The following is a 12,155-nucleotide window of genomic DNA, read 5'->3' as shown; positions in this document are numbered from 1 at the left end:
TTAAAATTTTCAGTCAGACAGAACAAGGTTTAAGAGGGGAGTGACAGAAGAGCCGAAAAGAGAGAACTGTCTGAAAAATGAACAAGACATGACACCAACTGTCTGGGGGAAAAAAAAAAACTATACAAATGATATGCATCCTTCATTGTCACGTAGGAGTCGAATTCTATATGGGGCAGTCGTGCTACACCCGAGGTAGACTGCAGGACTGACATAGTAGTCTTGGTTGAGTAATTGTAGTGTGATGGGAGTGGCGCTGTACTCTACCAAAAGTTGTAGTAACTGATCACAAGTGAGGGTTCAGCTCAAGGAGTTCGCAAGGTCATAGGAGTCGTTTATAGTAATGAGGAGTAGGGATGTAATGATATGCAAATCTGACGATAAGATAATTATCACAATACTGTATTTAAAAAACACATAATATTCCTTTAAAAAAAAGCTCATAATATTGATTATTAATTCAGATGATGGGCGGCCCGGTAGTCCAGTGGTTAGCACGTCGGCTTCACAGTGCAGAGGTACCGGGTTCGATTCCAGCTCCGGCCTCCCTGTGTGGAGTTTGCATGTTCTCCACGGGCCTGCGTGGGTTTTCTCCGGGTGCTCCGGTTTCCTCCCACATTCCAAAAATATGCATGGCAGGCTGATTGGACACTCTAAATTGTCCCTAGTTGTGAGTGTGAGTGCGAAAGGTTGTTTGTTTCTGTGTGCCCTGCGATTGGCTGGCAACCGATTCAGGGTGTCCCCCGCCTACTGCCCGAAGACAGCTGGGATGGGCTCCAGCACCCCCCGCGACCCTAGTGAGGATCAAGCGGCTCGGAAGATGAATGGATGAATGAATGAATTCAGATGATTAATAATAGTAGTGACAAATAAATGCTGTAGGTTTGGCCGGTCATTTTATCGTCATGTGTTCCTAATGGCTCAGCATCAAAGCGTCAGACTTATGTTGCACGCAGTGATGTGTTCGGCTGAAGCGGATGAAAACAAATGTTTTTGGATGGGGAAAAAAATCAAGACATCAATGCAATGGAAAAGGAATAGAATCAAAAGGTATGATTTGGTGTCAAAATAATTTTATTGATGTGTTTAAAGGGCTATAGTTGTCATATTAAAAAATCATACAAAAATCCCTAATCCAGGGAAGTTTCATTACCTTTGAATTAGCACTGCTGCAATTGTTTTAAAAAAAAAAAAGACAAAAGAAAATGAGTTGGACACAAATGTCTAACCCAGAGTTACTCATCACGTATGGTTTACTTGTCCTTGATTTTTATGTCGCAAATCCAGCCTTGACCAAGTGTGTTGCCACTGTTGTCACCCTTTCAGGACAGTGACCTGAAGCAGTACTGGATGCCCGACAGCCAGTGTAAGCAGTGCTATGACTGCAACGAGAAGTTTACCACATTCCGTCGGCGCCATCACTGCAGACTGTGCGGCCAGATTTTTTGTAGTCGCTGCTGCAACCAGGAGATACCTGGAAAGTTCATGGGCTACACAGGTAAGCGGCGCAACAGATGAAGGAAAAGACCCACGTCATCCAGCATCATTTGTACGCCTTCCTGTACCACTTTCTAGGAGACTTGCGAGCCTGTACGTACTGTCGAAAAATAGCGCTCAACTATGCCTACTCGGCGGAGTCGGGCTCCATCGGCGAGGACCTGAACGTCTTGTCTGACTCTTCATGCTCTATGTGTGTATTGGAATCCAGCGAGCCGCGAACGCCCGTGGGCGGACGCAAGGCAAGCAGGAATATCTTCCTGGAGGAAAACCTTACCTGGCAGAGGTGAAAACACTGTGAAGTCCTTACACTTCAAGCACAACCAGCTAATTGCTTTCTCATAACAGGCTATATTTAGATATTAATGGGAGGGGACGGCTCAGCCTCCACAAGCACCAACGCTGTCAGAGTGAATTTCCGAGCTCACCCCATATTGACGGCACTGAACGAATTCCATTTGCATTCAAAACGTGCGCTTTTTAACTGCAGTAGTTTTTTCCTTGTTAGTGTAAAATGGCATACTTGAACTAGTTGATATAATGCCACATCTTATTGTGACCAAAGGTCATTTAGTGCACCTTTTTCTGCTCTAAATAGTAAATCCTTGCAAGCAGCAGAAGCCAATTTACGTCACACCTTAGTTTTCATCACTACTTCTTCTTCCGTTCCTCCATCCACTTCCTTTTGGTGGTTGACAACTTTTGGTGCACCTCCTTCTTTGACATGCTATGCAGAAGTTGGCTGCCAGCAGTAATGCATGTCTACTACTTCTTCCATTTCTTCTTTTGTTTGATCGGTTGGTACCAAATTTTGGCACATTGCCACTGGTGGAAAGAAGATGTTGGTAGTGTCCAGATCCCGAACATTAACCTACCGTAATTGGGTAACTGGGATTTTGGGTTCCAGTCCAAGCCCTTATTTTAATATGTACAATTCACAACTGACTATCAGTCACAGGAGCAGCCAAACCATGAAAAGGACTGTGACTTATGGTCCAAAAAATATGGAAGTTTTTTTCTTTTAACTCTTTACTTGAGGGGAGGGGATCTGGAGGCCCTGCCTCCACTTCCTGGCCTGACCGAATGTCACCTGCTCCTGCCTTGCTTATCATTAAATTTATAAAATGAGGAAGGGATGTGACAACTTCAGGAAATCATATTTTTGTTAAATTGTGCATTCTTAACAACTTTGTTGATTGGCAGAGTTAAAGGTTTCAGTTGCCAAGTACTGAACAAGAAAAACCTTGTCTTCCTCCAACAATGCATTCATTTTCCTTCACCACGCTTGTCGTGCTTTGCTCGCATTGAGTCGGCGTACTTGCAGCGACTTTTTTCCCCTCTCTACTATCAGCCTTCCTCAAAAGAAAATGTTTCTCTATCGTCATCTCTCTTTCTTTCCCTCTCTCTTTCTTGCTTCCCTCCTCCTCTCTTCTGGCCTAGAAAAACTCCCATTGGGATGAGAAAAACGTGAGTGTCACCATTTGTTTTCTTCATTTCATTTCAGCCCAGTGCTCTAGAGGAGTAAATTGTTTTTCATGCTCACGCTAAATGGCCTAAGAGCACTTGGGAGGGAAGATGATGAGGGCAAAAAAACTGACAATAAAATGTGTGTGTGTGTGTGTTAGCATGATCCATCAAGAGCCACAGAAGAGCATTCTCCCTTCCAGACTCGCCACACTGCAAGAAGATGTGGGTAAATCTCCCACGAGGAAGAGGTGGGTTAGTGGTCTGCCGGTCTATATTTGAATTATTAAAAAATAGGAGTTCAATGAGGGGCTTCGGATGTTGATTATATACTAACGTTGAAAGATTCCACCAACAGTTGATGAATAATTTCGCATTCATTAGAATTTGAAATCATTTCGTACTTCAAATATTGTACGGTGTGTATTCAATATTTATTATTAACAATATTTTCTTCATATATTTATTTATTCATGTATTTATTTATTTTGAGCTGTATGTGTGATTGGTGTAATGATATATTGTGGCCCTCAACCTTATGAGTACCGGTACATACAGTATATAGCAGCATAGTGATTTGTAGGAAGCCAGGTGGGATACAGTGAAGTCATCTCCAACAATGAATTTGAGTTTTTAATCATTAGCTTTTTTCGCTGACAGGGTGATATTTCCTTATTGTGAGACTTCTGATGTCCATTTTGGCTGCGCGCATTCTATTTGCTATCTCAGTGTGACGTCTTCATTGGCGAAAGTACTATTTCTAGTATCTAGTCAGGCTAGAAGTAAAAAAAATAAACACATACTAACATGACCTTACCTTGTAGCTGCACCGTAGCGCTGAGTGCTTCAGTATTAGACTCCATAGTCTCTGCCTGCATCTTCTGCTTCAGCACTGCATTTTATTTCTGCCTTCAGGCTCCTCTGCCAAAAAGTTTCCATGTCCTTTTATTCATTTGGTGTGGCGTACCCCCGATGATCCTCTTTCAGGTCTGCCAGCGTCTCGAACCTGTCTCTGGACCGCTCTGGATCCATGGTGCCGTCATACGACAGCTCGGTCAGCCCGCCCACCACACGAGCCTTGTCGGGCGCCAAGAGTGTCACCAAACTGGACCATAGCGAGGAGGAGAGGAAGAACATTTTGGTGGTTTCTTCTTACTGCTGCACGGTTTGCTCCCTGGGTGCAGACATCACTGATGTCCTATGGGCTTGCCTTTCTTTCAGGACTCATCACAACTAAAGGACCTGTGGAAGAAAATCTGCCACAACAACACAGGCATGGAATTCCAGGACCACAGGTACTGGCTGAGGACCTACTCTAACTGTATTGTGGGAAAGGAGCTGGTCAATTGGCTCCTGAGGAACGGCACCATCTTCAACAGGTACCAAGTCAACTGAAACGTCAAGTTACACAACTTTTTACTCCCTTCGTTTAAAATAGTCAAGATAAACATAAGCTCTATCTATTGTATGTCTACGGAAACAAATGTTAATACAATATTAACACACTTTCGCATACACAGTCCTACAATGTGTCATGTAAAATTACACACCGAAGTTGTATATATACAACAGCCATATTCGCTGGAAAGCATTGACTTCATGGAATGCACACATTTTGGGTGGCGTGACTTTAAAATCAGGATTTTTCCTGACAAATCTGTCAAGATGCACATTCTCTCAGAGACTCAAATATGTTTTTTCTTCCATGCCCTAGAGCAATGTATCAAAGCCGAGGCCCGGGGGCCAGATCCGGCCCGCCACGTCATTTTATGTGGCCTGTGAAAGCAAATTATCTGTGTCAACTTCCTGTACTGAAATCTCAAATTGTCATACGTAATAAATAACGGTAATATTTTGCAATAAGTTTGTTACCCTGTTTACACTCACTTGAGCAATAATTGAACAAATACCTGACTGATTTCAAGAATAGTGAGCCATCATTTTTTTGTGTACAAGTAATAATCCAATGTGATGATTAAACCTTTATTTGGTTTCACTGTCGTAACGGCCCTCCGAAGGAAGATGTAACTCCAAAGTTGCCCGTGACAAAATGAGTTTGACACCCTTGCTCTAGAGGCTGTTCAGAGGAGTAGCCTGACACCGAAACATCATATCGCACATTTTGTGTAATTTTATAGCTACTGAAGAGTGATGTCATTCATCAACTCAGCCACATTTGGAAATTAATGGGTGGTGTTGGGGTGTCAGGGTGAATTCCTGAACGCACACACACTGTGTTAATAGCAGCAAATGAGTTCTGGTTGGACGAACGTTAGCCTGCTAATTGTGGAAAAGTTGTTTTTTGTTTAAAATGGCTTACCTTAACTAGAATCCCGTTAAATAATAATAATAATTAAAAAAAATCTTCAGGGCGCAGGCAATCGCCATCGGCCAGGCCTTGGTTGATGGCCGCTGGCTGGACTGCATCACGCACAACGACCAGCTGTTCAGAGACGAGTATGCCCTTTACCGCCCTCTGCAAGTGAGTAAAACTCCTTTGGTGTTTGTCTCAGACGGTTTATCATACTGATGAGGCCTATCTGGTCCGCAGAGCACAGAGTTCTCAGAAACACCGTCTCCGGACAGCGACAGCGTTAACTCGGTGGAGGGGCATTCTGAGCCATCTTGGTTTAAGGACATCAAGTTTGATGACAGTGACACAGAGCAACATGCAGACGAGTCAGACTACAACATATCAAGTATGTGTCACTCATTCTTTCGGTTAAGTTATTCATTTTGTTGGACTACTTTCAACTCTGTGACTGTCTGTCTTTCTGTCCAGGCTCTGCCAACCTCAGCAAGAGGCCGTCTGCCAGCAGCTCTCAGTCCGTGGTGGACAGCGACTCGGCTGCCTCCATCAGCCTCAACATGGAGCACAACAATGTCAACTTCCACATTAAGAAGCAGTCCAAGTATCCCCATGTGCCTCCCACCGCTGACCAGAAAGGTGTGTTCAAATTACCATGCCTGAGGCTGAGATATATTTCAAGAACAGTTAAGCATGACTGGCTGAATCAATCTTGCATGCATGTTGTTCCCATCACTTAAGACTTTCTCTGTTTTTTTTTTAGCTGAATTTCTCATGTCAGAGGAGGGAGGACAGAACATCGTGATCAGTGATGCTTTTATTAAAGGTAGTATCCTTCAACACACATATTAGTTAAAGCAAGCTACAAAACTAGCAAAGTCAGTTGCTAGTTTTCCCGTTCCAGCGTGACTTGATATTTCCTGTAGAGTCCTTGTTCAACCGGCGTGTGGAGGAGAAGGCGAAAGAGATGTTGTTCACACCTCTCGGTTGGCACCACAGCTCGCTGGACCAGCTTAGAGAGGAGAACGGAGAGAAGAAGGCCATGGAGAGGCTCCTGTGAGTGGAGATGCACCAAGAAAATCCACCTGAGCAATAAAATAAAAGTCGATACAAGATATACTGTAGATACCGATTATTGTGTTCAGGTGTAGCTATTTTAAAACCAAATTCATACGCCCCTTTCTTAGGTCCGCCAATCACAGTCACATGATGGCACTGCTGCAGCAGCTGCTCTACAGTGAGTCACTGTCGCTTTCCTGGCGCGACATCATTGTGCCGGTCGTCCGCCAGGTGGTCCAGACAGTGCGGCCAGATGTCCGGAACTGCGACGATGACATGGACATCAGACAGTTGGTTCACATTAAAAAGGTACAGGAGCATGTGGGTGACGGAAGGCCATTTCGGACATTTCAGTGTGCCCAAGGGTGAATAAAACCCGATCTCTATGTTGGTGTTTAGATTCCTGGAGGGAGAAAGTTTGATTCAACTGTGGTAAATGGCTGTGTATGCACCAAGAACATTGCGCACAAAAAGGTAGGTCAGTTTTCATTTCAAATTTCGTTTTGTAAAACATAAAGAAAGGGTGGTTTGGTTTTCAACTAAATTCTACTCTTATGGGAGTAATTTAATCTGAATTTTTACCAAAGTTCAAACATTCGGATCAACACTAACCTGTGCTTACAGTCATGAAGTCATTATAGTAAATATATGCAAGAAAGACAGTCCCAGGCCATGGATTTAAAAAAACAAAACAGTAAGTATGGCAGGATTTAAAAAAACAAAACAGTAAGTATGGCAGGATTTAAAAAACAAAACAGTAAGTGTGACAGTAACTGAGCATGCCTTCTTGTGCTCTTTGATAACATATAGTTGCACGTTTGTGTAAAGTAGTTCGTAACTGCGCACCATGTGTAACATCAGGACTGTCCTAAACTGAGGAGTTCATGCAATGCAGTAGGCTTACCTTGTCTGCATGCATCAATACTCAAGGTTGCGGATGAGTCGAACCCTATGAAAAATGTCATTTTGGCAACATGTTTTGATTGTACAAAATTGTCCTTACTATCAATACCTGATCTTTATCGGTTGTGGATTTTTTTGTGTGTTTTAGATGAATTCCTACATTAAGAATCCCAAGATCCTCCTACTGAAGTGCTCCATTGAGTATCTTTACAGGGAAGAAACCAAGTTTACTTGCATTGAGCCCATTGTGCTGCAGGTCAGTATATGTTTGTTGCAACTTTTGTTTTGTTGCTGTACTTTCCCAGATCCACATTCTTTGTTTCAGGAACGAGAGTTTTTGAAGAATTACGTTCAACGCATAGTGGATGTCCGGCCAAACCTAGTACTGGTGGAGAAAACCGTGTCTCGTATTGCTCAGGACATGCTGCTGGAGCATGGAATCACCTTGGTGATAAATGTCAAACCGGTCAGTTACACATTCATGAGATCATACCGTTACCCCTCCTATTATTTATTTCGCTGTGTGTCTGTTCTCCGCTCTGTGGAGGGCTTGGTCTCTGTTAGTTATGACACAGTCAGTTTGTGGCTTACCATTGTGACATGCAGTACACGCTAACTCGTTACTCCCGGAACATTTAGTGTTCCAGATTATAAATAAATAAATAATAATTATAATTAATAATTATAAACAAACAAAACGTTCCAGGTGAAATAGCTCAAACAGGTTGAAAATAGACAAAAATAATTGATAGATAATTGCGGTGTGTTTAACAGCACGTCAATTGCAGACACAATATTATCCAGCGTTCATGCTGTCCACTCACCATCCCACCAATCGCCTCAATAATCGATCGGTGAAAAGAACCCAGGTGCTGAGTGAGAATGTCTATGTCCATTTGAAGCATATTACCTCGAAATGCGTATGAATGGTAAATGGAATTTTCGTGGCCTTTGTCATCGGTGCACGAGTGTAAATGATCCAATTATTTGATTGCAGTAATTGACTCAAAAGTTGTGAAGCAAAATGTGTCCATCATTTTTGTCCAGGCCTGTTTCATTAGTTTTTTTTCCTCCAATAAATTTGTTGAGCCATAATTCCATCCATCCATCCATTTTCTGAATCGCTTTATCCTAACAAGAGTTGCGGGACCTGCTGGAGCCTATCGCAAGCTGCCTTCGTGCAGTAGGCGAGGGACGCCCTGAACGCCAATCGTAGGGCACACAGACATGAGCAACCATCCGCACTCACACTCACACCTTGGGACAATTTAGAGTGTTCAGTCAGCCCGCCATGCATGTTTTTGAATGTGGGAAGAAACCGGATTACCCGGAGAAAAACCATGCAGGCCCGGGGTGAACATCCAAACTCCACACAAGAAGGCCGGAGATAGTATCGAACCCAGTACCTCTGCACTGTGAGGTCGACACACTAACCACTGGACCACTGGGGCCGCCTTGAACCATAATTCAAATGAAATATTAGTTTTTCATTGCTTGATTTTCATTTCATTTTTATTTACTGATCCAATTGATCATGATTTTTCTTTTTTCTTTTTATTATTTTTCTTTCATTAACAGAGCAGTACCAAAATATTTTGACCTCAAGTGTATGTGAATTTGTGAAGAGCAGACCGCAAATTGGTGGGGTTTCACTCTATTTTCTTTTCTTTTTCTTTTCAATTCAGCAAGTGTTGGACAGAGTGAGTCGAATGACCCAAGGTGACCTAGTGATGTCCATGGATCAGCTCCTTACCAAGCCTCGGCTGGGCACCTGCCACAAATTCTTCATGCAGCCCTTCAGCCTGGCCAACGGTGAGTGTTTACGTTCTCTCTTTCAGTCAAGGTAAATGTCCTTCTTTCAGCCAGCGTGAGACATTGGTCGGTTATTGTGTGTGCTTGCTCACAGATGATGTCAAGACGTTGATGTTCTTTGAAGGCTGCGCTGCCCACCTGGGCTGCTCAATCAAGCTCCGTGGCGCCTCAGAATATGAGCTGGCCCGCGTGAAGGAGATCATCATGATGATGGTGTGCGTGGCCTATCACTCACAGCTGGAGATCTCCTTCCTCATGGATGAGTTTGCCATGCCACCCAGCTTGGCCCAAAGTGCCTCCTTCCCCTGCCTGCTGGATGGCATGTCCCCAAAGGGTGAGGCGAATGCTAAGCAGACGGATGAGGAGAGACACGACACAACTGTGACAACTGATGATAATGGTGCAACCTCTGGAAATCCAGAGGATGAGACATTTCCCCGTGGATTGGAAATTAGCCAGGACCATCCAAGGACATCTGCTTCCTCTCTTGAAAGTGAAGAAGCTGGAATCAAAGAGACTATAACATCTTCACCTTTTTCCAGTCCTCCTGCTCCTCCTTTGTCAGTATCCCCGCCCTTTCTAATGGAAGAAGATCAGCAGCTGACAACAAACTCATTTGGGAGGACAGCCGATGATGAAACATCGGAGCGAGAAAACCAGGAAAAGGAAGAGATGGAAAGCCCTGAGGATAAGGGGTCAGAAATATCGACACTCCGGTTGTTCCGAGACCCGCTGCAGGATGACACGGGCCTGTTTGTGGCAGAGCAGGTGACATCGACCGATGACCACCTGAAGTCCATCTCTGCCGTCTTCAAGCAGGAGCTGAAAGACATCATCTTGTGTATCTCACCCTTCATTACATTTCGAGAGCCGTTCCTCCTTACGACTGCTGGCATGCACTGCCCCAGCAGGGATTACTTCCCCGAAAAGGTATCTAAATTTTGTGTATCACAGCAATATATTTCATAAAAGTACCGTATTGGCCCGAATATAAGACGGTGTTTTTTTGCATTGAAATAAGACTTAAAAAGTGGGGGTCGTCTTATATTCGGGGTCTAAACATTATACCCATTTACGACGGTAGATGGCGCCAGATATCATTGAAGCGAATGCTGAACTTGACTCCCCAGGTCAAAGTGAACCCCTGTCATAAAGAATAAAAATAAAAATAGCGGTAGCACGAAGAAGAAAAATAAAAAATAGCAGTGAGAAGGAAAAGAGAAGAAAATAATAGAAGAGACAACAGAAAATGGAGAAACGTCGCGACAATCTGGAGAAAAGTGGGTCGAAGATCGGCCAGGTTAAACGGCAGCTGAGGAGAAGTTATGATGTAATTTACATTTAAAAAACCAGAAGCCATTCATTTACGAATGTGATTGCACTTTAGATTTGAATGAGGCAATTTTTCTCGCAAATATATTGTTATAATCATTTGTTTTAGATTTACTGTAATTATTTTCTGTATAAAAATTAATTTGGTGTTCAAAAAGTATTTTTTCAAACTTGAGTCTTGAAAAAGAGGGGGTCGTTTTATAATCAGGGCCGTCTTATATTCGGGCCAGTACGGTACACCAAAAATGGTTTGTCCAACTTAAATGAATATTGCATTGGTGATCATTCCTGTGTCAACATGTAAATAAACTTTGGATGTGATCATGCTCACTTGTGATTTTCATACAACAGGTTTACCATTCCCCCCTCATCAACAAGGACTTGAAAGAACTAGATGGGCGCCGGAAGCGCCAGCTCCTCAAAGATTCTGCGTCCTCATCGCTGGTCGGCAGTCAGACAAACGGCGTCACTCCATTGAAGCCCATCGACGTCCTTCCGTGCCACGGCCTCACTAGCACCCGTATTGTTGAGCAACTGAACAGCAGTCAGGATCTCGCTAATATGCTGGCAGAGTACAGAGCAAAGGGAGGGCGAATTCGACAGAGGGATGTGAGTGACCCCTTCAATGCTGTCAGCGCAATCGGTCTGGTGAACGGCCACAACAGGACTGAGGAGACGCCCTCACCATCTATCAAGGGCCCTGTGAAGGCCGATAGTGAAGATGACAAACCAAGCAAGCAGAGTGAGATGAGCTTAGCCCCTAAGGTAAGGCTCCATGGTTCCGGATTTCTTTATGTTTTGTGTTATCTTGTCGATAAATGTTATTGTTTTCGTTCTAGATGGACTGTCTAACGCCTGTCAATCATCAGCGACTGTGCGTGCTCTTTAGCAGCTCCTCGGCTATGTCTAGTAACGCTCCAAACCCCTGCGTCAGCCCCTGGTAAACTCAGAGACTGGATCATAAGCACTGCAAGTACTCAAAGTTGTGTTTTAATGAGTTTAGTAGTAAACAAAATTTGTCGACAACAGGATCGTCACCATGGAGTTCTACGGAAAGAATGACCTCTCACTTGGTGTATTCTTGGAGAGATACTGCTTCAGGTAAAACGATTGTAATGTGTATCCAAACGGAAACTAAACAAAATCATCTTTTTTTTTTATGTGCGATAGCGCCGCCTTATTCATTGAAATGCAGTTGGGTGGAACCGAAGGTTGACACTGATTGATGTGTATTTTAAAAACAAATTCCCATTTGAGAAAACAAAGGGAGGGGAAAACAAAAAGGAATGAATCCCCACCCAAAAATATCGCTGAAGAACTTTGGAATTTTGTTAATAAAAATATTTCTATAAGGGTGGCCCGGTGTCCAGCGGTTTGTGCATTGCCCTCACAGTGCAGTGGTACCAGGTTTAATTCCAGCTCCAGACTCCCTTTTTGGAGTTTGCTTGTTCTCCGCGGGCCTGCGTGGGTTTTCTCCGGGTACTCTGGTTTCCTCTCACATTCCAAAAACATGCATGGCAGACTGATTGAACACTCTAAATTGTCCCTGGGTGTGAGTGTGAGCGTGGACGGTTGTTCGTCTGTGTGTGCCCTGCGATTGGCTGGCAACCGGTTCAGGGTGTCCCCCGCCTACTCCCGAACACAGCTGGGATAGGCACCAGCACCTCCTGCAACCATTGTGAGGATTAGGCGGATCGGGAAATGTATGGAGGGATGGAAATATGTCTATATTTGGCTGAGCAGCCAGACATTTTCTTGTTAATAAGATAAGTTATCCTTT

At 43.7% G+C, this 12,155-nt stretch overlaps 1 protein-coding gene across 4 annotated transcripts in view; it reads left to right on the top strand.

Annotated features, from left to right (window-relative positions):
- The window catches only part of pikfyve (phosphoinositide kinase, FYVE finger containing), a 31,601-nt gene that overhangs the window by 9,619 nt on the left and 9,827 nt on the right, over window positions 1–12,155 (top strand). For 3 of the 4 annotated variants that reach the window (XM_052081824.1, XM_052081822.1, XM_052081826.1), the window contains exons 5-24: window positions 1,327–1,498; window positions 1,576–1,783; window positions 2,938–2,964; window positions 3,123–3,212; window positions 3,949–4,102; window positions 4,183–4,340; window positions 5,332–5,443; window positions 5,513–5,660; window positions 5,744–5,908; window positions 6,033–6,095; window positions 6,196–6,325; window positions 6,457–6,637; window positions 6,728–6,802; window positions 7,380–7,487; window positions 7,557–7,697; window positions 8,917–9,043; window positions 9,138–9,973; window positions 10,727–11,140; window positions 11,215–11,315; window positions 11,405–11,476. In XM_052081824.1, the coding sequence (XP_051937784.1) occupies window positions 1,327–1,498; window positions 1,576–1,783; window positions 2,938–2,964; window positions 3,123–3,212; window positions 3,949–4,102; window positions 4,183–4,340; window positions 5,332–5,443; window positions 5,513–5,660; window positions 5,744–5,908; window positions 6,033–6,095; window positions 6,196–6,325; window positions 6,457–6,637; window positions 6,728–6,802; window positions 7,380–7,487; window positions 7,557–7,697; window positions 8,917–9,043; window positions 9,138–9,973; window positions 10,727–11,140; window positions 11,215–11,315; window positions 11,405–11,476 (3,482 nt within the window). The remainder of the gene's footprint in view (window positions 1–1,326; window positions 1,499–1,575; window positions 1,784–2,937; window positions 2,965–3,122; window positions 3,213–3,948; window positions 4,103–4,182; window positions 4,341–5,331; window positions 5,444–5,512; window positions 5,661–5,743; window positions 5,909–6,032; window positions 6,096–6,195; window positions 6,326–6,456; window positions 6,638–6,727; window positions 6,803–7,379; window positions 7,488–7,556; window positions 7,698–8,916; window positions 9,044–9,137; window positions 9,974–10,726; window positions 11,141–11,214; window positions 11,316–11,404; window positions 11,477–12,155) is intronic. The other variant, XM_052081823.1, reaches the window with a different exon arrangement.

The sequence above is a fragment of the Hippocampus zosterae genome, chromosome 12 (genome assembly GCF_025434085.1).
Source record: "Hippocampus zosterae strain Florida chromosome 12, ASM2543408v3, whole genome shotgun sequence".
Classification (NCBI taxonomy): domain Eukaryota; kingdom Metazoa; phylum Chordata; class Actinopteri; order Syngnathiformes; family Syngnathidae; genus Hippocampus; species Hippocampus zosterae.
Note: the sequence above shows the minus strand (reverse complement) of the source record. Positions and strands in the feature narration are given on the sequence as shown.